The sequence below is a fragment of the Mus caroli genome, chromosome 15, assembly GCF_900094665.2.
Source record: "Mus caroli chromosome 15, CAROLI_EIJ_v1.1, whole genome shotgun sequence".
NCBI classification, from domain to species: Eukaryota; Metazoa; Chordata; class Mammalia; order Rodentia; family Muridae; genus Mus; species Mus caroli.
The window spans coordinates 82,998,626-83,021,330 of NC_034584.1; the positions used below are offsets into that span (position 1 = coordinate 82,998,626).

Below are 22,705 nucleotides of genomic sequence, written 5' to 3' on the forward strand. Positions count from 1 at the left end.
AGAGGCAGGCGGATTTCTGAGTTTGAGGCCAGCCTGGTCTACAGAGTGAGTTCCAGGACAGCCAGGGCTACACAGAGAAACCCTGTCTCAAAAACAAAACAAAACGTACTAGTATTTGGATTAACTATAATAGTAAATATCTTGATTTTTTTTAAATGTCATTTTAATCTTTTAACCTCTTTTAAAGGTGGAAAAAATAAAAATCCTTCTGCGAAATGTGGATTTGACTGACATAAAGGTTGGCTCAGTGGAGGAGTTCCAGGGACAAGAGTACCTGGTCATCGTCATCTCCACTGTAAGTGCTCGCTCGCTCGCTCGCTGTGGCCGGCTGGCATGCGCTTGACAGTGCCGGTTATTTAGCGAGTGATCAATCTATTCAGAGAAATGAAAGAACCTGGTCCACAGTGTAACAGACTGCACTACACACTCGGGGGGTTCCAAAAGAGCCAATGATAGCACATTGTTTAACCAAACCCAAAGATCAGGAGGCCAGCTACAGAGGATCTAGGAAGAAATAGCTAGTTCATGGAGGGATAAGATGGGGAAAGAAAGGCATGGTAGGAAACAGAGGTAGGTGGGTCTCTTTGACTTTGAAGCAAGCCTGGTCTACATAGTGAGTTCTAGGGCAACCATGGCTACATAGTGAGACCCTGCCTCAAAAAAAAAAAAAAAAAAAAAAAAAAAAAAAGATAAAGATGGCTAGGGAACAGAGAGGGCAGAAGTCAGAAGAAGACCCCAGTACAGTGGCCTTTGTACCACCACACAAGGACAGCTCTACTCTCATACCACTGCCTATTAATCCTTAAAATATCTCCATTGCAAGGACATGCTAACTGCAGATAGAAAACTCAGATGCAGAAGAGAAAATTCACACCATCTAAAACTTTACTACCCAACATAACCTGTTAGCATCTGGGGGTCTCCCTCTCTGTAGTGTGCTATTAGCCCTGTCTCATTTAAAAATAAATAAGGCCATGTTGCTTCTTAACCTTCCTGTTTTCAAGTATCAAGAAAAACACTTAAAATACTATATTTCTTCATCTTTGTGTCCCTAGGTGCGGTCAAATGAAGATAGATTTGAAGATGACCGTTATTTTTTGGGTTTCTTGTCCAATTCAAAAAGATTTAATGTTGCAATCACAAGACCCAAAGCACTGCTGATCATTCTGGGAAACCCTCATGTGCTTGTCAGAGTAAGTTTGCAGGACACTGGGACACTTGATGTGGAAAGGGAGGGAAGGACACAGGTCTCAGGAAATGACTTGTTAGCTTCAGCATACACCTGGCACCCGGAGGGAGACGGAGGGTGACTCGGGCCTCACTCGTCTCTCACTCTCCTCAGGATCCCTGTTTTGGAGCGCTGCTAGAATACAGTGTTAGCAATGGTGTCTACACAGGGTGTGATCTACCTCCTGAACTCCAGGCTCTCCAAAAGTGAGCACTCCAGTCCACTTCCTAAAAGGTGGGCTCTTTGGACTCCCCAACCCTCCCATATTGGTTCTTCCTTAAAACCCCATGCACCCAAACCCACTGAAGCCTCAGGACCAGCCTGGATGCTTTCTTGACTCTTCTGACCCCTGGGCTGCAGCAGCCACTGTCTGGACTTTAGTGGCAACGCCGCACTCACTACCTTGTGTACCTTGACAGGTAAAGCACCGTGGAGGAAAGAGTGTGGCTCCACGTGTTCACCTTAAGCAGGCTGTGGCTAGACAGCTGTGCCAGGATCTGTGGACACCGTGGAGTCTGCTACAACAGGGAGCCATTGAGCCTTATCCTATGGGCCATTAGGTCCAGCCATGCTTCAGTCTTCTGTGACTCCTGCGGCTTCCTGGTCTCAAGACTGAATGTTGGTATGCATGGGACCACTGAGTCAGCTGGGCTGCTCCTGCTTCCTTGGACTGACCTTGGTTCATTACAGTTAGTTTCTGCCTGTGGGCAATCACTGCCACTACACTCCCCCAAATAAACACTCCCTAACCCCAGACCCCTTTCTGTCTCAGGACGCACCTGTGCCAGTGTTAAGGGTTTTGCACCCTACTAGCTACAATCTTTGCAGTTGGTCCCACCATCATCTGCTGTATCCTGATCCAGATGTGTGTGAAACAGCATGAAAGGCCACCAGCTCCTCTCACCTATGAACAGCCTCTGCTGGTTGTGTTGTAATGCCTGGGACCAAGGGTCTTGAATAGAACCAGGCCCACCTAGAACCCAGTATTTCTAGAAGGGGCAGTCAGTTAGGGCCTGTACTAGAGCCCTGCCTGTCTTCCCTGGGCTGTCCCTACACTCAAGTAGATGCCAGCTTCTAAGAGCCTTCATAGGTTGTGGGGATGGGCTCCTTAATGGACCAAAGTGGACTTGCAGTCTGCTCAGAGAGCAGACTAAGCAGAGAACTAAAATTTCACCAAGCTCCCTCCCCCAGCTTAGGGGAGAGGCCAGCACAGGTGCTGTGGCTCTACTGTAGGCCCTGCTGCCAAAAGACCTATACTTGGAGGCTGGGCTTTTCTGAGCCCAGGGTGAGCAAGGTGGGGTTTAGCCCTCTTGTGCAGGTGAAGACTGGGATCATGGAGAGATCCACTATGAGATCATAGGACCTCCTGCTCTAAAAGCCTACCCCATCCTATTATAGTGTTCTCCCTCCATGCCCAGGGACTGGACCTGGGTAGCTGGAGCACAGAGATGAGGAGGACCAAGGAGGGATAAGCCCCCAAGGAAAGGTCAAGGGCCTCCACCGCTTGGGAACCACAGTGACAAAGGAGGCCCTTTCCTCGGGCAAAGAGTGGAGAGTCTGGGTGGACTTTGTTTGGATGAAATTGAGAGCAGCTTAGTTGCTGCCAGGCCTCTGGTACACTGTGTTGTCCTGGGTCAAAACTCAACTGCAGTGTAACTACCCAGAGTGGCCTTCACTTTAGCTGTTTGAGCAAGGGAGGGCAGGAGCAAGGGCAGGGCTACACCAAGGGGTGACTAGCAGGTCCCAGGAAGGAAGCCAGTGACTGGGAGTGTCAGGTAGATCACAGTCCATCAGTGACAGGACCTAATCTACCGAGTACCCAGCTAAGGTTAGTCATGGCTTCAGCACATTTCTACCCAGAAACATCCACCTAGCCCAGGGTTAGCCATGTCTGCTCCAGCTTGGACTGTAGGTGAGACAGGCATAGGGCACATACCTCAGAATCTCTAGATGGGCCAGGTTGAGCAGCATCCCAGTCAGGAATAGAAGCCACAGAAGGCCCTGCTCTAGGGATGGCAGTGCCGTCCAGACCAGTGTGACCACCTGCAAAACAAGGACCAGCCCTGCCTGGAGCCAGGTAGGCAGAGGCAGACTTCAGACTTGGTTATAGCCCCAAGAAATGAAGAATGTGTCTCCTTGCCTATTTTTAAGTTACCTACATTTTTCTTTTTTTGAGATTTTATTCTTATGTGTTGGGGTGTTTTATGTACAGTGTCAGCAGACTGCAGAAGATGGTATATTATCCTCTGAAGTTACAGCTGATCATTAGCTGCCGTGTGGGTTTTAGGAACCAAACCTGGTTCCTCTGGAAGAGCAGCCAGTGTTCCTAACTGCTGAGCTATCTCTCCAGCCAGCCCCACTTTCTCATTTTTTAAAAATAATTTTTTCCTGTTTCATGTACATTAGCACTTTGCCTGGATGTATGTCTATGTGAGAGTATGTCAGATCACCTGGAATGGGAGTTACATTTTTGAACTGCCATGTGGACACTGGGAATTGAACCTGGGTCCTTTGGAAGAACACCCGGTGCAGTGATGGATTGTTGAGCCATCTCTCTAACCCATGTTTCTCAACATTTTTAAAGGCTGCTTACAATGTCATTCAAGAATACTGTAGATTTTGCCATTCTAAAGCAAAGCAGAGCAACCTATATCATATGAGAGGAAAATGCATTAGCATTTTACACCCGACATTGTCCTCTAAAAAGGACATCCTCCAGAGCTAGAAATGGTTTTTCCTTCTTGAATCTTGTATTTTACTCTCCATGGATTGAACCCCAGTATAAATTATGCTTATAGGTCAGTGTGAAAGAAAATGTGAATTTTTCTTTCCTTTTTTTTGGGGGGGGGGATATTTTATGTTCTGTACCCAAAATGGAATTTCACATTCATCACCCATGACCCCAGAAGGCAAGTAATGAGCTTTGGCCAAGGAAGCCTAAGCAATGCTTGATGCAGAAGCTTTGGTTTGCTCCATACTCCTGACGCTCACAGGCACCTGGCCCCAGGTTGAAGTGGTCAGTTGTTGTAAACGAAGGCAGTTCACAAATGGGAACAATGGGATGGGGACAGAGAAGCTGCTCATGGCCACTTGTGGGTCTCTTTTCATCACCCCTTACCACAAATAGAAGGTTCATTGATAAGGGTGGAAAGATACTTTAGCCAGGCAGTGGTGGCGCACGCCTTTAGTCCCAGCAATTGGGAGGCAGAGGTAGGTGGATTTCTGAGTTTGAGGCCAGCCTGGTCTACAAAGTGAGTTCCAGGACAGCCAGGGATACACAGAGAAACCCTGTCTCAAAAAAATAAAATAAAACAAAAAGATACATTAATTAATCCAATTAATCAGTACTATGTTCATTTAGCCAGATAATTGTAATGGGTTATCCCATAGAGCCCGTGACCCATCTAGCCATAGATTCTTGGCCCAGCAATGTGGGATCACCGTGTGAAGTGGGACTTAAGTCAATCACAAATGGTTGGCTACTCCCATGATGTTTATGACACTGTTGCTTCAGTGGGATACTAGAGCGGTTGCCATCACAGAGTGCAGGATTCACAGCTTGGTAAGACTGTGAAAGGTAGCCAGGAGCACTGCAGCTTCCAGGTCAGTACTTGCTTAGTTTCTCCGTGTCCCATGACTCCAGTATGCGGTATATTCAGCAATAGAGTCTCACTATCCAGTTCCGGAGGGCAGCCAAGAGCAGTGGTAGTAGCCTGTAATATTTGAGGGTCTAGGGAAATTCAGTGGCCAACAACTCTTAAAACAACCAGTTCCTGGTACTGGGCTTTTTATTTATTATTATTATTTATTAGCCTCTGGTGTCTAGCAGGGGCATTGTTGCCTCATTATTGGGCAACTCTATTTAAACGTTTATTTTTGTCTTTATTATTGATTTATGTATATGGGTATTGCACCTGCATGTATGTCTGTACCTCAAGAGTGCAGTGCCTGCAGGGGCCAGAAGGATCCAAGCATACTGTTGTTGTAAGTGACCATAGGTACTAGGGAAAATTCCATGGAACTGGGTTCAATTACCAGCATCCATATAGTGGCTTATAATACCTGTAACCCCAGCCCTGGGGAGTTCTGGCCTCCGTGGCCACTGCATGCTGGTGGTACACCCAGATACAGTTTTTTAAAAGAATACGACTCTCCACCCAGAGTGGATGGATTAGAGCCTTTGGAGAAGCACGCACAAATAGATAACAAAGGAGACAACATTTGCAGGTGGGGTGCCGGGGTAAGGGAGACCTAAACCAACCTGCTGAGAAGGGGTCAGTGTGCAAAAGCTCTAGGAATCCAAGGGAAAACAGAAAAAACATAGGGTTCTGAAGGTGGGATGATGGAGTGAACAGCATAACCCTTCTGAGAGGCCAGGGAGGGTGCAGAAAGGACTGCTCCCAAGGACTGCCTTGGGAAGCCTGGGGTGAGGGCTTGCCAGCGCAGCCAGGAATCCTAGGCATGGGGAGTGAGTGGCTGCTCACCACCGCAGGGGTAAGGTGAAGAAGGTAAAGTCTGTGGGAGCAAGAATGCACCAGAAGGAGTCAGGCCTGACTGGCCAGCGGTCCCTCCAGGTTTTGGAGATGTTTCCAGATAGCTTATGGATACTGAAGGAAGTTACTACTCCAGACATACACAGGAAAGGCTATGATGGAGAGATACTGAGCCAAGGAATCTTGCAGGAGGCCAGGGCCACAAAAGTTTGTGTACAGTAGCTCCTGGGAGGAGAGAACATGTGGGTAGCCCAGAGGGGTCAGGTGACAATCCTAGAAGCCCCCACACCCTGGCCCAGCTCCACGGATGCCGACAGTGGGTGAAGCAGTGAAGATGCTAGGTTATCCGCACTGGCTGGCGTCCCATCACAGCGTGTAATGGGGCGCTCCTGGGTGCGGGACATGGCTGCAGTGAAGAGGCATCCGGGAGCTTTGGAGAGGACGCCCCACAGCATTTTCTGTGCAGGCACTAGCCTGGAAAAGAGGGGTTCGGGCTTCCTTGCCCTTGCCTGCAACAGCTCACAGGGCAGCCTCTGCGCCTGTGTGAAGCCCAGGTCCGAGTGAGGAGCAAGAGAGCTGAGGTGTAGAACTAAAACCTTTGGCTACCAGACACGATCTGACCCCAGAGCGGGCGATCCGCCTCTTTCTCTGCACAGGGCTAGGGGGGCCAGGGTTTGGCCCAACCCTGATGCAAGGGGATGGTCAATATGAGCTCGGTTCGTTTCATTTAAAAAAAAAAAAATTTTTTTTTCTGCAAAGTCATCGCCAACGCCGCAGCTACGTGGAGGGTGGGGGGGCTGGGGGCGGAGCCACGCCGCGGAGTTGCCGCAGGTAAACAGCCCCCCTCCCCGGCGGGAGCGGGCCGCGCGGCCCGGGCAAGAGAGCCGCCGCCGCCCCCGGGAGGGACGCAGGGCGCGGGCCGGCTACAGCGCACGGCGGGGGCGGCGGCGGCCCGGCGCCCTGGCAGCTCGACCCCTCTCGCGGGGCGGCAGACCCCCGAGCCCCGCCGCATCCCCGCTGACATCCCTCTTCCGGCGCCCCGCGCTCCGCGCCCCCCCCCCCGTGACCTCGGTCTCCGTCGCCCCCCGCCGCCCTCTCTGGCGCGCGGCCCCGCCCGCGCCCCCCGCCCGTACCCCGCCGGGCCGCGCCCCCGCCCCCCATGCACCACCTCCTGGAGCAGTCGGCGGACATGGCGACCGCGCTGCTGGCGGGCGAGAAGCTGAGGGAGCTGATCCTGCCTGGCTCGCAGGACGACAAGGCGGGCGCGCTGGCCGCGCTGCTGCTGCAGCTCAAGCTGGAACTGCCGTTCGACCGCGTGGTCACCATCGGCACCGTGCTGGTACCCATCCTGCTGGTCACCCTGGTCTTCACCAAGAACTTCGCAGGTGAGGCAGGGCGCGCGTCCGCAGGTGTTAAGCGCCCAGCGCTCCGAGCGCGCTGGCTCTCAGCGCCAGGCAGCCAGTGCCAGCTAGACCGCACCCACCTGGCCAGCCGCTGAGCCAGTGCCCGCAGGTCTCATCACAGACCTTGGGCACCACCTCAGTCTGGCATGAGGGGTTGAGACAGGGCCGCCTGAGACATCTCCTCTGTTTTATTGTTGTTTGGCCTTCCATTCCTTCAGCCTCAAGCCGTGAGGAGAGCAGGCCTGTCCTACACTTGCTGGCCCCCGGGATGAATGGGATGTGGGGTCTGAGTTGTAGCATGTCACGTCACGGGTGGTGGGGGTAGGGAGGGCTGAGGCTTGGAGGAATAACCAGAGGAGGGCCAGAGAAGGATGAGTGTTGAGGGCATTGCTCAGGGATAAGTGAAAAAAAAAATCCCATGATGCTGCATGGGGTTCTTGGGACTGACAGTGTAGGAAAGTGAGGGTACCCCCGAGGAACTCTGAAACACCCCTTTCCAAAGCTCTTCTACAGAGGAGGCCAGACAGGGGCTGGCCCTGGAGGGCATCAAGCAATGATGGCCCAAGAAGCCACCCTTGACTGGCAAAGGCAGTGTAGGTAGAAGGTAGGGCAAGTCACTGAAGAGTGAGCAGGTTAAGGAGCTGAAGTGTTAGGTCAGTAGAACTGGGCCTGCTCTATGAGGGAGCCTGTGGGTGCGCCTGTGGTTGTACACAGGAGAGTACACATGTATAGTGGGCCCTGCCTAAGGTGACATGCTGAGGCACTAGGGAGCTGGCTTCTGGTGACACACAGAGATGGGAAATAGCATCCCCACCTGGAGCCGAGCTGAGGCAGTCTCAGGTATCCATAGCCACAAATCAAATTGGTGGCCAGAGATGCCAGCTTCATAGCAGGAAGAAGACTGTCAGGGCTCCAGAGTTCCTCTGGAGGTGCAGGTCGCTCTGCCCTCTGCAGTTACTGGGCAACAATACCTATTTCGATACCCGCTTCTTCAGCACCATCCACAGGTGCCTCCCCTTACAGGAAACTCCAGGACCTAGCGATGATGTCCAGCCTGAGCTGAGGGCAGGCATCCTTCAGACAATTTAAGGCCACGCCAAAGGTGGAGGAAGTTCTCCTGGTCTCCATCCTTGGACACCAGAGGCCCTGACACTCAGGCACACCCAGGTGTGTGTATAAAGGGGGCCTTTGGCCATGTTGATCACAGTACCAGCAGTGGGGTGGCTGCCTTACAACAGACGTGTACCTTACAGTTCCGGGAGCCAGAAGTTCAAACTCCAGGTATAGGGAGGGCTGAGTTCTCTCCAAAGACCCTTTCTTCCTGATGAGTGGTACCTATAGACCTTCCCTGGTGTTCCTTGGTGGTATAGCTGTATACCACCCAAGCTCCGGGTCTGTCCTCTGTTGGGAATTTCCCCATGTCTGTGTCCCTCCCTTGAGTTACAAATAAGTAAATAAGGTTGGGATTATTCTACTCCACTCCCGTTTCAGTTCATTTACAGAGGCTGTTTCTGTCAGTCCTTAGTACAGGGCCAGGACAACAGCAGATACTTGGGGGAACACAGCTCCATCTACGACAGACGTAGTAGGGCAGCTTCAGATGTGGGTGGGGCTGGGCCATCTTCGGCGATTCCTTGTTAGGATCCCTCCACCCAGACACTGCCAGCCCAGCTTGTCACCTGTGGGACCTCCAGACACCCTGCATCCAACTGGGCCTGGAGCCAACAAGATGTCCCCCAAGTTAGCCCCGATCCTGGACCTGCTGCTTCAAACTACCTGTGCTTGCTTGCTTGCTTGCTTTTTTTTTTTTTTTTTGGTTTTTTGAGACAGGGTTTCTCTGTGTAGCCTTGGCTGTCCTGGCACTCTCACTCTGTAGGCAAGCGGGCCTCAAACTCAGAAACCCACCTGCCTCTGCCTCCTAAGTGCTAGGATTAAAGGTGTGCACCATCACTGCCTGGCCCCCTGTGCTTTCCCACAGACATTTCCTAAGCCCTCCTATCCATGCTGAGCTAGGCCTACCACAAGTGTGAGGAGGAGTCCCAGGGCCTACGCAGCACAGACAAGCCCCTATGCCTGACCAGGAAGTCTGCTCTTGGCTGGGAGGATAGAGAAACTGAATAACCAGCCTTACTCCTAACCTTTGCCCTCCCTGATTTCCTACACAATTCTGAAACAGTGATTGTTTCTCTTGGCTTTGATTCAGGATAGCCCAGTCGCTGCTTGGGGCTCTTCACCTTCCTTTTGTCCCACAGAAGCTAGAAGCACCCAGGGACCTCAAACACAAGTGAATCGGATGTGGGGAAAGTGTGCCTTAGTGGATCCTTCTCCCATAGCCCCATCATTTCTTGGGGACCCCTTGGTGAGAGCACAGGAGAAGGTAGGACAGGGACATATCCAGGACCCTGTACCAGGGCTCTCAGTGGTGAGAGGTCACCAGGTCACTGCCTGCCTGAAAGATTTCGTTCATCTGGCCTCCAGATCTGTGAGGTACCTGTCTGCCGTTTTTAAGCCCACACCCGACTTCTAGTATTAACCAGTGTGGCCAACGGCCCCTCCATGTTTTTTCTGCATACACCTGGGTCCTGCCTATAGGGGCATTTAGTCCTGAATGTCAGAGGAGGGTGCTGTGTGGATAACCCTCATAGAAGGAGCCTGCCCTCCATAGAGTGAGTTGTGCTATGTTTCCCCACCCCTGAGCCCAGCACTGGTGATCTCCACCCAGCAGAGGTAGAGGTAGAGATCAAGGTTTAGGGGTGGCCCAAGAAAATCTCAGACGACTCCTGTCTAGAGACCGGCTGGTGTTGGAGCCAGTGCAGCTGTGAAATAACCCCCCTGCCACTCAGGCAGGAGTGGGAAGTCAATACACAAAGGCCAGAGGTGGCGGGAGGGGAAAGAGGCAACAAGCCAGCAGATCTCTCAGGTCCCACGTGCTTGGGGGTATTGCGGGATACCACCTGTGTGTGAGCATCTGTCCGGCTCACAGAAGCTGGGTGTTACCCAATGTGTGCCTCGTTCTCCACACTCTCTTTCTTAAGGAAGGAAAACCAAAGTGACATATACTGACAAGCACGGGTGGTTCCCGCACTCGGCTGCTGGCCTTTCCCTGGGCATCCCACCCAGGGGGGCAGATCTCTGTGGTGGGTCTGTGAAATGTGAAGGCACTCAGATAGATACCAGTCCATCTCCTTTTTTCCTGTGGTCCCTGAAAGTCAACCCTTTCTGTCCTGAGTATGGGTCCCCACCCCTGCAAGACCTGCAGCACTCTGAAGCATCTACCCATACCACTGCAGGAAGTATCAGGATGGAATCCTCCCCCCACGCACATACACATATGAGGCAGGCAGCTTGTAAGAAGCCAGGGCCACCTGTTATCTGCCCACACTGCTGGAACAGACTAGCACAAACTCTGGCTTTAAACAATGTTCAGGACTAGGGTGTGGCTTGGCAGCAGAACACTCGCTTAGCATACTAGAGGTCCTGGATTGATACCCAAAAAAGCTGGGGAGATAGCTCAACAAAGAGATGCTTGGCCCTAAGCCTGCCGACAAGATGGGCAAGCTCTCAGCAGGGCTGGTCCAGATGGAGCTTCTATTGGCAAGTCTGAGTGCACCTTCAGGACCGAGCTACACCATGACATTTGGCTCAGGCCTTCCCTATCCATCACTGCCTTCCTTTGAAAGGTTGTGTTTCCTTGTCCCCCTCAGATAATCCAGGATCAGCTCCCATAAAGTCCTTAATCTCAGCTGCAGTGTCACTTTTACGACACAGACAGTCACAAGGTCCAGAAGTCAGGATGTGGGAGCTGTCGTTCCACCATGAAGGAGTTGGTGAAGGGTTGGGACCTGCCCTGGGGTGAGGAGAGACGAGAGATGAGCTGCTTGTGAGCTGGCCATAGGCAGCGGCCTCAGCAGAACCAGACACCCCTTGAAAGCTTTTTCCTCTTCAAGTGGCAGAGGCTTAAGTGAGTTGAACCATGCACAGGCTGGACCCAAGGGAGTGGGCTAGAGATGTGTCTAGGGCTCAGGTTCAGCCTCAGCCCTGGGCAGAATTTCAAGTAAAAAACCCTACAGGTCTGCTTTTACTATTCAGACCTGCTCTAGCTGGAGGCTGCAGCAGTGCCCTGTGGCTCCTGCTGTTGACCCCCAGGCCACTGTGATGGCAGTCTCAGCTTAGTAGGTTCCTTGGCTAGAAATCTCAGTGTATTCTCAGGAGCAGCAGGGTGCCCAGCAGTCCAGGTCTAAGCAGTACTGCCCTGTGGGGAAAGGACCGTCCCACAGCACTCTGCAGAGCTAGCTCTGTGTGCACTGAGATGGACCCGCTTTTTTCTTTTTTTCATGTTATGTATATGAGTACACTGTAGCTGTATAGACGGTTGTGAGCTGGGAATTGAATTCAGGACCTCTGCTCACTCCAGCCCTACTCGCTCCAATCTGCCCCATTTGCTCCGGCCCAAAGATTTATTTATTATATCTGAGTACACTGTAGCTGTCTTCAGACACACCAGAAGAGACGTCAAATCTCATTACGGATGGTTGTGAGCCACCACGTGGTTGCTGGGACTTGAACTCAGGACCTTTGGAAGAGCAGTCAGTGCTTTTACCCGCTAAACCATCTCACCAGCCCATGGACCAGCTTTCCTATCTCCTCCTTAAGCCCCTGTACTTACCTAGACAAGAACCCATCCCCCCCTGGGAAATCCCAAGAGAGGGGCCTCAGACAGAAAGCTCCATGCAGCCACAGTGTCAGGACAGAGCATCCGGTGTCCAGGTACCTGCCATCCGGCCCAGTTCAGGATCAGCACAAGTCCACAGCATAAGCACCCTATAGTAGCCAACCACTCGTGAACACCTGCCCTTGAGTTTAGGTTAGGCCCTTTGGTGTCTGCCATGCCATCAGAAGCACCACATGTCTCTGCAGACACAGGCCAACCAAGGAAGAGCTTGGCCCCACTGGAAGTGCCCATGGGAGTACGGGGGTTCTCTCCTCTTGCTTGCCCAGCTTACATCTTGGCTGAACATCATAGAGATGGGCTTGATTCAGGGTGGCAATCAAATTTCCTGAGAGGCGACCATTCACCCTTCTGTGGCTTTAGGGATCACCTGTAAGGGGAAAAAAAAAGAATAAAATTCCATTTTTTTTTCAACCAAGAGAGCCGATTCCTTTGCTTCTCCCATTTGCTCTTCTCAGAGCCCAGCTCATCCTGCCCTGGACACCTGTTCTCTAGGTCCTCAGGGGATCAGCTTTCCCTGACTATCCCTAGCCTCCCTCCCACCCCTGGCTATGGCCAGGTGCTCAGCTTCTCCTGTGGACATGGTCCCAGCTTCAGGAAGCCCCAGAACCTGGACATCCAAGCGAGGCTCACACTTACCTCTGCCTAGCCCACCCAGACCTCCACTGGAACCCTCCATACCTTCCCAGGACCGTATGAGGAAGACAAGTGGCCACGCAGCCGCTGGTCTTGGGGTTCCCCCTGACTGGGTTATATTCTGGTAGTCCTTGGGGCCTGTCTTTGACTCTTCATGATGAGTGGCTACATGGGCAGGTATCCCCAAATGGTGACCACGGTCCTAGTCTAAGTTAGAATGGGGCCAGGACGTCTACATGCTGGTTGGTACCACAAGAACGTGTAGGCACTGAGGTCTCTGTCCCCTGCCTCTTAGGCCCCTGAAGACATCAAACTGTGATTAATGTCTCTGTTGGTTACTTTTCTTGCTGCTGTAGCAGAAATAACCTAACAGAAGAAGGGTTTGGTCTGCTTTACAGTTTCAGGGCATACCACATGGGGAGAGGGCATATGGCTGGGGTGGCTCGTTCCCACTGAGGTGTAGATAGACCCTCCCTGGTTTCATGCTTCCAGATAGACCCCACCTCCCAAAGATTCCACAGCCTACCAAGACAGTGCCACCAGCTGGGGCCCAAGTGTTCAAACACAGAAGCCCATAGGGGGCATTTTATATTCAAATCCTCACATTAGTCTTCCGGCTAGCCTGGGTCTCTGCCATCTCCCTGTCCAGACTAGCCACTTTGACCCTGCTACTTCCTGATCTCAAGACTGTGGTGGAGGGCTTTAAGCTGGAGCCAGTCTTGAGTGGAAGAGAGATGGCTAAGGTGGAGTTGGCTTGGATTAATGCCATAGGAAGCCATGGCCTGGTACCTAGGGATCATGACCCAGTCTGGTGGACTTTGAGCCTCCACGTTTTCTGAAAACAAATTGGAAGCATAAGATCGCAAAACAAGGCTGAGCACAGCCCAGTGCAAGCATGTGTGACGACGCCCTTTGCTTCAGGATGTGTGTCCACATAAGCCAAGTGCAGACAGGCCCCTTGTTCATTTTCAGTGGCAGATCTGGCCAGCCAGTGAGCGTTCCCTATCACCAGCATCCAGGGTTCCCACAGTTCCCCTTCCTCCAGATCAGGGGGACTTGTGAGACCCTTTATGCCTGTCACAGGCAGATTTTCCTTGGAATCTGGGCCTCTATGACTCCCTCTGACTAGAGAGGAGCCTCTGGGCCAACAGTCCTGGCAGTGTTTGCACTGCCACTGTCAGTGGCAGAGATGGTATTTGGTCCATGTGGGATGCTAAAAGAGGAACCCTGGCTGCCCGCATGGTCTGTCTTGATCCTCTCTAGACCTCGGTTTGTCCTGTTCATACAGTCTTTATGACTTTTTTTAAAGATGTATTTACTTATTATATGTAAGTACACTGTAGCTGTCTTCAGACACTGGGCTTTGAACTCAGAACCTTCTGGAGAGCAGTCAGTGCTCTTAACCACTGAGCAATCTCGCCAGCCCCTTTTTGACTTTTCTAGACCAAGATAAATAATATAGGTCAGTTTTCTCACACGCATTCAGGTCTTAACCCCCTGGCTAAGCACTTTGTAAGCAGTACTCAGGGTCAGATCCATACACACAACACTGTAGTCAGGACATGGTGAGGGAAAACTGGCCTGAGAGGAGTTGGGGGCCGTTTGGGGAACAGCAGTCCCTGCATAAGGCAGGCAGCTCTACCGGAGGGGCTGTAGAGCCCGTGGACCTGAGAACCCAGCCACCTGCATAGGGGCGGGGTCTGAGCAGAGACAGGATCAGGTCCATCCCATGCCCTTCATCCCAAGACCTGGTCTTCCTCAGGCTAGTCCCACCTCTTGCCCTAGCCCGTGTCTCCTCTCTACCCTCAGAGGAACCAATTTACTGTTATACTCCGCACAACTTCACCCGTGATCAGGCGCTGTACGCCCGCGGCTACTGCTGGACAGAGCTGCGGGACGCGCTGCCCGGCGTGGATGCCAGCCTCTGGCCATCGTTGTTTGAGCACAAGTTCCTGCCCTACGCGCTGCTGGCCTTTGCCGCCATCATGTATGTGCCCGCGCTGGGCTGGGAGTTCCTCGCCTCCACGCGCCTCACCTCGGAGCTCAACTTCCTTCTTCAGGAGATCGACAACTGCTACCACCGAGCGGCCGAAGGTCGCGCCCCCAAGATTGAGAAGCAGATCCAGTCCAAGGGGCCCGGCATCACGGAGCGCGAGAAGCGAGAGATCATTGAGAACGCTGAGAAGGAGAAGAGCCCCGAGCAGAATCTGTTTGAGAAGTACCTGGAGCGCCGGGGCCGCAGCAACTTCCTGGCCAAGCTGTACTTGGCACGGCACGTCCTGATCCTGCTGCTCAGCGTGGTGCCCATCTCCTACCTATGCACATACTACGCCACCCAGAAGCAGAACGAGTTCACCTGTGCCCTGGGCGCCTCACCTGACGGGCCGGTGGGTAGCGCTGGGCCCACGGTGCGTGTCAGCTGTAAGCTACCGTCTGTGCAGCTGCAGCGGATCATTGCAGGTGTGGACATCGTCTTGCTCTGCTTCATGAACCTCATCATCCTAGTCAACCTCATCCACCTCTTCATCTTCCGCAAGAGCAACTTCATCTTCGACAAACTAAACAAGGTGGGTATCAAGACGCGCCGGCAGTGGCGCCGCTCGCAGTTCTGCGACATCAACATCCTGGCCATGTTCTGTAACGAGAACCGCGACCACATCAAGTCGCTGAACCGGCTGGACTTCATCACCAACGAGAGCGACCTCATGTACGACAATGTGGTGCGGCAGCTTCTGGCTGCCTTGGCTCAGTCTAACCACGACACCACGCCCACTGTGCGGGACTCTGGCATCCAGACCGTGGACCCCAGCATCAACCCTGCGGAGCCTGATGGCTCGGCTGAGCCACCCGTGGTCAAGCGGCCCCGTAAGAAAATGAAGTGGATCCCCACCAGCAACCCGCTGCCACAGCCCTTCAAGGAGCAGCTGGCCATTATGCGCGTGGAAAACAGCAAGACTGAGAAGCCCAAGCCCGTGCGCAGGAAGACAGCCACAGACACACTCATTGCCCCGCTCCTGGACGCTGGTGCCCGGGCTGCCCACCACTACAAGGGCAGTGGAGGTGATTCAGGCCCCTCCTCTGCCCCGCCTGCTGCCTCTGAGAAAAAGCATACCCGCCACTTCTCCTTGGACGTGCATCCCTATATCCTAGGCACCAAGAAGGCCAAGACTGAGGCGGTACCCCCTGCCCTACCAGCCTCCCGGAGCCAAGAAGGTGGCTTCCTGTCCCAGACAGAGGAATGTGGGCTGGGCCTAGCTGCAGCACCCACCAAAGGTAGGGAGCCAGGCAGGTGCCACAGGGGGCAGGATTCCCAGGGAGCCCTGAGCAGGAAACTGGCAGTCCCCCCCTCCGCCCCGCCCCTTCTAGGGCACAAAGAGGGAAAGCACCAGAGTACAGTGTAGATGAGGTAGCGACTGGGCCTGGTCACAGCAGAGGTAGCAGATGGGTCTAAAGTGAGGGGCAGGTCTGATAGGAGTCTGGACACTCCCACAAGGCAGAGGGTGAGGAGGAAGGCAGGACTGCAGCCACCAGGAAACATGCCTCCTTTGGTTAGTAAGGGCTTCAGGCAGATGTGAGCCACTGGGGGGTGGGGGTGGGGAATTCAGCAAACAGCAATTGCTATTCCTGAGGAGTTAGACTTAGCCAGGCAGGCTGATAAATGCAAGGATGCCAGACATCCATGGAAGTTAGGGGCCCAGTAGGTGCCCGTGGGTGGCACCGGGAGGGCGGTAGCAGCAAGAGAGTTGGGTTGTGAAACGCCTGTGTTCCTGCCTGTTTTCAGATGCTCCACTCCCCGAGAAGGAAATCCCGTACCCCACAGAGCCTGCCCTGCCAGGGCTCCCATCTGGGGGATCATTCCATGTCTGCTCACCCCCCGCAGCCCCCGCCGCTGCTTCCCTGTCACCAGGCAGTTTGGGCAAGGCTGACCCTCTCACCATCCTGAGCCGAAACGCCACTCACCCCCTGCTCCACATCAGCACGCTGTATGAGGCCCGGGAAGAGGAAGAAGGAGGCCCCTGTGCACCCTCAGACATGGGCGACCTCCTCAGCATACCCCCACCCCAGCAGATCCTCATCGCCACCTTCGAGGAGCCAAGAACAGTTGTGAGTACTGTGGAGTTTTGAGGGGCAGGGCCTCCCCAGGCCACCAAAAACTCTCTGCATGAGCCAGGGATGGCCCAGCTGAGCCTAGGCTTGGGTAGGATCGAACTCTGTTCACCCGGTACTGCCCACACACACCCCAGCCTCCTGTCTGCATGCCACGGGGCCCAGCACCCCTTCCACCTGGCTCACCATGGCATCCACAAGTGCAGGCTGGGGCTTGGGCGCAAGGTGGGATAGGGTGCCCACCCCAGCACCAGGCGCCCCCACAGTGTGCTACTGGGCCGCAAGATGAAGAAGAGTTTATTTTTTTAGTGGGTTTGGTTGTGGGCTGACACAACTCAGCATACCCAGTTGGGCCCAGCCTAGGGGAATGAGGAAGGTGCTGGGGAAGGTGGCACTGGCCTCAGGACAGACCCCCCAGGGGTCACTCACTTAAGGGCCTAGCCCCTGCAGAGGGACCTGATACCTTGAGGGCAGGGGAACTGAGGGCTGCCCCAGGTCCGAATCAACATGCACTTTCTCCGCGTAGCCTGACACACACTTTATTTTTCCTATGATTACTGTAAGTGAAGAGCTTATTTATCATCAGGAGAATGAGGGTGCATTTGAACCAGAGGATGATGTGTGTGAGTGGCCTGAGCAGAGGCGGATGTAAAAAGTGCCAAGTGAGCAGGTGTAGGTACAAGCACCTGCCTGAGTGATTGAGTTTGCCAGAGAGGCGCAGTGCCCGTGTGCAAGTAAGCTCACGAACAAGCAGGGGGCAAGTGTGCTGTGAGTGAGCCTGAGTATGTGTGAGTGTGCGAGCGAACAAACGAACGAACGAGCGAGCGGCACCCATGTGAGCAGTGGGCGAGAGCAGGCGTAGGCGCGCCAGGGTGCAGACGAGGGAAAGAATACAACGCAATAACCACACCCCCTTCCCCCGGGTCCCCAGCTGCTGGCTGGACCGCTTCCCATGGGAGTCCAGGCCCCACTGGCCCCGCCCCTATTACCTCAGCCACGCGCCACGTGACGAAGTATTAACAAGGTAGCACTGAGCATATCAATAAATACTATTCTGATAACTCCCTGTGCCTTGAGGCCCTGCCTCCCTGTGCTGGCGGTTGGTTCGTGCCCAGCCTGCAATAACCATCAACGCCTGGGGCATCTCTTGAGGGCACTGGGAAAACAGTGGACAGGGCCAGGCAGTCCAAGATGCAAAAACATCAGGCCTCCATCCGGAAGTGTGAGGAGGGGGACCGTGGGGTACTGGATTGTGGGGCTGTGGGAAGATGGAGTAGCCAGAGAGCTCTCGGGAGTGGGAGGCATAGTCTTTTAGTTACTGTTCCCTTGCTGTGAAGAGACACCATGACAACTTAAAGAAGAAAACATTTAATTGGAGGATTGGCTGTAGTTTCAGAGGGTAAGTCTATGTATGAACAATATGATAGGGAGTTGAGCGGCAGGCAGGCAGGCAGGCAGGGCGCGGGAGCTGCATCATCAGGGCTGAGAGCTACATCTTCATCTGCAGGCAAGAAGCCAAAAGAGACTAGGTCTGGCATGGGCTTCTGGAACCTCAAAGCCCACCCCAGTGCCACCTTTTCCAACAAGACCACACCTCCTAATCCTCCCTCAACAGTCCACCAACTTTGGTTGTTTGGTGGAAACCGAACATTCAAATATGTGGTGTATGGGGGCCATTCTTCTTCAAACCACCACATAAATAGCATGGCCTGAGACTCTATTAGGTTTATTACCAGGGACCACAGAGCTGGCAGGATCCAGGGAGGGTTCTTGGCTGGTTGTGGTCAGGATGCATTTATGTTCATCAGAAGGTCCACAGCAGGGCTTCGCCCTCAGACCCCAGCGCTCAGTGAGATGAACCTGGCCCTATGGGGCTACATGTCCTGCAAGCCAGGACAAGTGAACCTGTGAGGGCCGGGCATGGTGGCGCACACCTTTAATCCCAGCACTTGGGAAGCAGAGGCAGGCAGATTTCTGAGTTCGAGGCCAGCCTGGTCTACAGAGTTGAGTTCCAGGACAGCCAGGTCTACACAGAGAAACCCTGTCTTGAAAAAAAATAGAGAGAGACAGAGACAAACGCCTTGAAGACAGGTGGCTGAGGAAGCTAGGCCAGGAACTCAAAGACATTCGAGGGCATAGGCTGTATTTCAAAATGGAGAGGCTTGGCTGAGATCAGAGCAGCCACCTCTGCCTGGCTTGTGCCTCCTGAAAGCTCCTTAGCCAGCTATGGGACAACCCTGAGGTGGTCAGGACAAAATGCTTCCATGTCCTCGCCTACCATAGCTGCCACCATAGTCAGGCTGCAGGTGCTGACCATGCAGAGACTAGGTTCTGGTTCTCTTAACTGTTTAAAGTATCTTACCGTTCACTGGGGGCTGCTGGGGGCAAGTCTCAGGGAGTTTGCATATGCTAGGCAGGTGTTCCTTCCCTGAATTACACCTCCAGCTCAGATTCAGGCCGGAGAAAGGCATTTATTGTTCACAGAAAATAGAGGAGACACCCCACATCACCTAGGGCCACACCAGGGGGAGCACCGACAGAGGGAGTAAGGGGGAAACAAAGCTTTGGGCTTCATGGGGAGGAACGGGTCAGGCAGGTGAGAGGCAGAGAAGCATCCAGTATGGGTGCTGGACTCACATCTGTGCTCTAGTTTCCACCTTGGAGTGACTGAGGTAGATAGAAAATGAGACAGAGTGTGGGGAAGGGGAGGTGATGGGCACCGTACATAATGTCACCTGCCAGATCTACGGAGCAGCCTGCCTTAGAAGAAGAACACCTGTCCAGAGCCAGCCAAAGCTCCAGGTCAGAGGATCAGAAATCAGCAAATAGCCAGATAGGACAGCGCAGTATTTAATCCTAACACTTGGGATGCAGAAGCAGACAACTATCCAAGTTTGAGACCAGCCTCGTCTACATAACTAGGTCCAGTCTAGCCAGGGCTACAGGACCGTCTCAAAGTCAAACCAAAACCCCAAATAATACAGTACAGAAAAGGCATGTTGTTCTCTAAACTGATGCTGGACACTGTCCTTGGCATTCCAGGCCGCATTCAGTATTCCCACATGTTCTAGGAAGGGACTTCTGAGACCCATAGGAACCCTGGGAGAAAAACTGGCTGCCTCGAGGCTGCTCGCTCCCCTGGAGAAGACAATCCCTGGTCCAATGGCCTACAACCACAAATTGGCCCCTACATGATGATGAGCAGGCATGGCAGCTAAAGTAACCCAGAAACCTCGGGGTGCTGGCCTCTTCCCTGCTCCCTGGCTCTCCCTGTTCACATATCCACCTGCTTCCGAAGAGTGGTACATAACCTTCCTTCTCTCATGCGTTGTACCCACCCCCCACCATTTGAGCTCAGTCTGAACACCCTGGGGCTTGGCTCAGAGGGGGAGACACTCAGACCCTAGGGAACCACTGGTCTGCATGGTACCAAGGCCAGATGCAATACTCTCTTCATAGGTCCTGTTTCCCAAGTGCCACTGACCGTAGACTATCCAGACAATGGCTGTGTGCGTGTGTCTTATGGAGCTTATGCAGAGCCTCAGTAGACACGGGAAAGGCTGGGCGCACTGGATCCAAGGGGCTGGCTCTTTGGGAGATCTGAAGCCAATAAAGCAGCCACTGCTCACCTCTGTTCTTGGATAAAGCCTAGAGGGACCTCTCAGAAGAGTACTGTGTGGGAGGGGTTGGGGCCTTGAGTAAACGAGGCTGTATTGCCCTGTGGAGTTGACCTGCAAGGGGCTGCTTCTGGGGAAGGGGCTCAAGTCGTGTCCTGAAGAAGCAGGCAACATGGTGGGTACTGGGCCTAAATGTCATCTTACTCCTCGGAAGTGTCCTCTGGTCCCAGGGCTCTATGAGCTAGTCCCCTCCCTGGCCACAGATGGCCAGGGACCTGTAGAAACATCCTTCTGATCCCTGGGGTCAGACAAGGCTGAGCCCCTTGCCAACTTGGGGCTCTCTTTCTGGCCTCTACCCCGGCTCTACTTCTGTGGGACCTTCATGATGGTCTTTGCTGTTCACAAACCTGGCCTCTCCTTGCCACACCCCTGACTAGGAACCTAGTCCCCTCTATTTATTCCCAATAGCTTCAGATAGCTCCTTTCTCTTTCTAAGGACTCTGGGCTCCTCTGGCCATGTTGAACCCTTTCCCTGCAAGCCTGACCTGCATTGACTCCCTGCATGGTTCACCACAAAAATCCCCTCCTGCAGTTGCTCTGCTAAACCAAGGTGCACTCCATCTGGCCGACTCTGTGATACGTCACCCACTCATCCTGTGGCGCCACAGAACCTGCTTGAGCAAAGCAGGCTGGGGAATGGCTGTTAGAAAGCAGAACTCAAGCTGGCCACGCTTTTTTTTTTCTCCAAAGCAAAGCTTAAGATGCAAGGGGGACCTGGTCTCTTCCAGCTGAGACCTGCTGTGGTTTCCCTGGCAGCCTGGCTGGGCATGTCCTCCAGACACCGGTTCCTATTTCTGGCTCCCGTAGACACCAGCAGGTTAGAGGGCAGCTCTGGTTTTCATCCCCAGCAGCCACTTAGCCAAAATAGAATTCTGGCACTTCAGGGTCAGCATCTAATGAAAAATGTCATCCCATCCTTTGCCCCTAGTCCAGCAGTCTTCGACCTATGGGATATCTCATATCAGATATCCTGCCCATCAGATATTATGATTCATAGCCATAGCAGAATTACAGTTAAGAGGCAGCAACGAAAGAATTTTATGGCTGGGGGGTCACCCCAGCATGAGGAACTATTAAAGGACCGCAACATTGTAAAGGTTGAGAGCCACTCCTCTAGACAGGCAAACAGGAGAGGTGGCACCATGGTCTGCCCACAGAAAAAGGACAGGCTCAGGGAAAACACTGCCAGCCAACCAGGGCTAGAACCCAGGCCCCTTCCTGACACTAGCCTATCAGTGGGGTTTTCAACCAAACAGTACAGGTACTCAGAGAGGAGCCTCATTGTGCTTTGTGAACGGGTAGAGTGGGCCTGGCAGTCTCAGCTCTAAGCCCACCCCTGTCTTCTGTTAAGCAGAATGAATGGGGCTGAGGAGGCCTGAAGAGGCCACAGAACACAGACATCAAAGTAGTGGACAACGGGGATGAATGGTGCTTCACTAAGGAGCAAAGAAGGCGGAGGTCCCCTTGAGGCCAGGCCCTCCGGGAGACCAGGAAGCTGTAAGAAGATGCTGGCAGGAAATACCTGCCAGTAGTCTCCATGCGGCCCTCTTGTGTAACAGACTGCTGGAGGGAATCCCGCCTGGTGCAGGAAGAATTCTCTTCCTCAAGGTGGCCGACTTCCAGGAGGGCCATTCACAGGAACAATGTCAAGGCAGGGTCTCCAAAAATCAGGGCCAGAGTTGTAACCCTTTGGAACCTGAAAGGGCTGGATGGGGCAGCTGGGAACTAGGCAGAGGTTACTTCCCGTTTGGAGGGTCTATGCCAGGGCCTGCTCCGGGTCGTCACTGTCTGGCTCTCACAGTAGCCTATCTTGGGGTACTCAAATGGAGACGTGACCTTTATGGGCTCACCCGGCTCCTCTCATCCACTCATCAACCCTGATCAGGAAGACCTGCAGCCCGGAGACCTGGCCTGAGTGGGCCAAGTGGCCTCCCTCCCTGCCCTGCCCTTTAAGGTGTCCTAGGAGACTGGTGAGTTTGAAGATACTGGGCACTTGCTGTCACTGGGGCCCCGCCCACCCTGAGACCTCCGCAGTCTCCGGGCTCTCGGTCACAAGCAGCGGAACACGTAGGAAGTCCTGATGGCCTGGGGCTGACTGGGCCAGCTTTTGCCCCTTTAGTTCTCCACGCGGCACGCGATTCTCCAAGGAAACCAGAAGGGCGCCTCGTACGATCCCTAGTTTCTGTCCCGGGCCAGTGTGCTGACGGCTCCCTAGACTCCAGGCCGTGGTGCGGACGGACGCTTCAAGAACGCAGCCCCGTCACAAAGACTCGCCTGTGGGAGGCCCGGCACCCCGCGGTGCTCTGGGGTTGAGCTCTAGGACCTGGGGGCGTCGGGCCGGGAGGCGGAGCCCTGCGCTTAGACCCCGGCGGGGGCGGGACCTCGCGCGCGCGGCCCTGGGAGGTGTTTCCCGGCATGCTGCGCGGCCCGCA

At 53.8% G+C, this 22,705-nt stretch overlaps 2 protein-coding genes and 1 long non-coding RNA gene across 5 annotated transcripts in view; 2 read left to right on the forward strand and 1 right to left on the reverse strand.

Moving 5' to 3' along the window:
- Mov10l1 (Mov10 like RISC complex RNA helicase 1) overlaps positions 1–1,982 on the forward strand; it is a 62,767-nt gene extending 60,785 nt beyond the window's left edge. Inside the window, exons 24-27 of one of the 2 annotated variants that reach the window (XM_021184119.2) lie at positions 188–295; positions 1,056–1,193; positions 1,343–1,462; positions 1,648–1,982. In XM_021184119.2, the coding sequence (XP_021039778.1) occupies positions 188–295; positions 1,056–1,193; positions 1,343–1,438 (342 nt within the window). In that variant the 3' untranslated portion in view covers positions 1,439–1,462; positions 1,648–1,982. The remainder of the gene's footprint in view (positions 1–187; positions 296–1,055; positions 1,194–1,342; positions 1,463–1,647) is intronic. The other variant, XM_021184120.2, reaches the window with a different exon arrangement.
- Positions 1,983–6,529: 4,547 nt separating this feature from the next.
- Panx2 (pannexin 2) lies at positions 6,530–20,163 on the forward strand. 2 transcript variants are annotated; one of them, XM_029469756.1, is made up of 4 exons: positions 6,881–7,106; positions 14,299–15,762; positions 16,271–16,593; positions 20,056–20,163. In XM_029469756.1, the coding sequence occupies exons 1-4, from the start codon at positions 6,881–6,883 to the stop codon at positions 20,077–20,079; spliced, it is 2,037 nt and encodes a 678-aa protein (XP_029325616.1). In that variant the 3' UTR covers positions 20,080–20,163. The 2 variants fall into 2 exon arrangements, with proteins under 2 accessions (XP_021039108.1, XP_029325616.1); XM_021183449.1 differs by lacking the exon at positions 20,056–20,163 and having other exon boundaries at positions 6,530–7,106; positions 16,271–17,660.
- LOC110310495 lies at positions 17,949–22,654 on the reverse strand. The gene is made up of 3 exons (XR_002379843.2): positions 21,796–22,654; positions 18,330–18,479; positions 17,949–18,097 (listed from the first exon to the last, which is right to left on the reverse strand). It is a non-coding gene; the product is annotated as an uncharacterized LOC110310495 (long non-coding RNA).
- Positions 22,655–22,705: the final 51 nt, after the last annotated feature.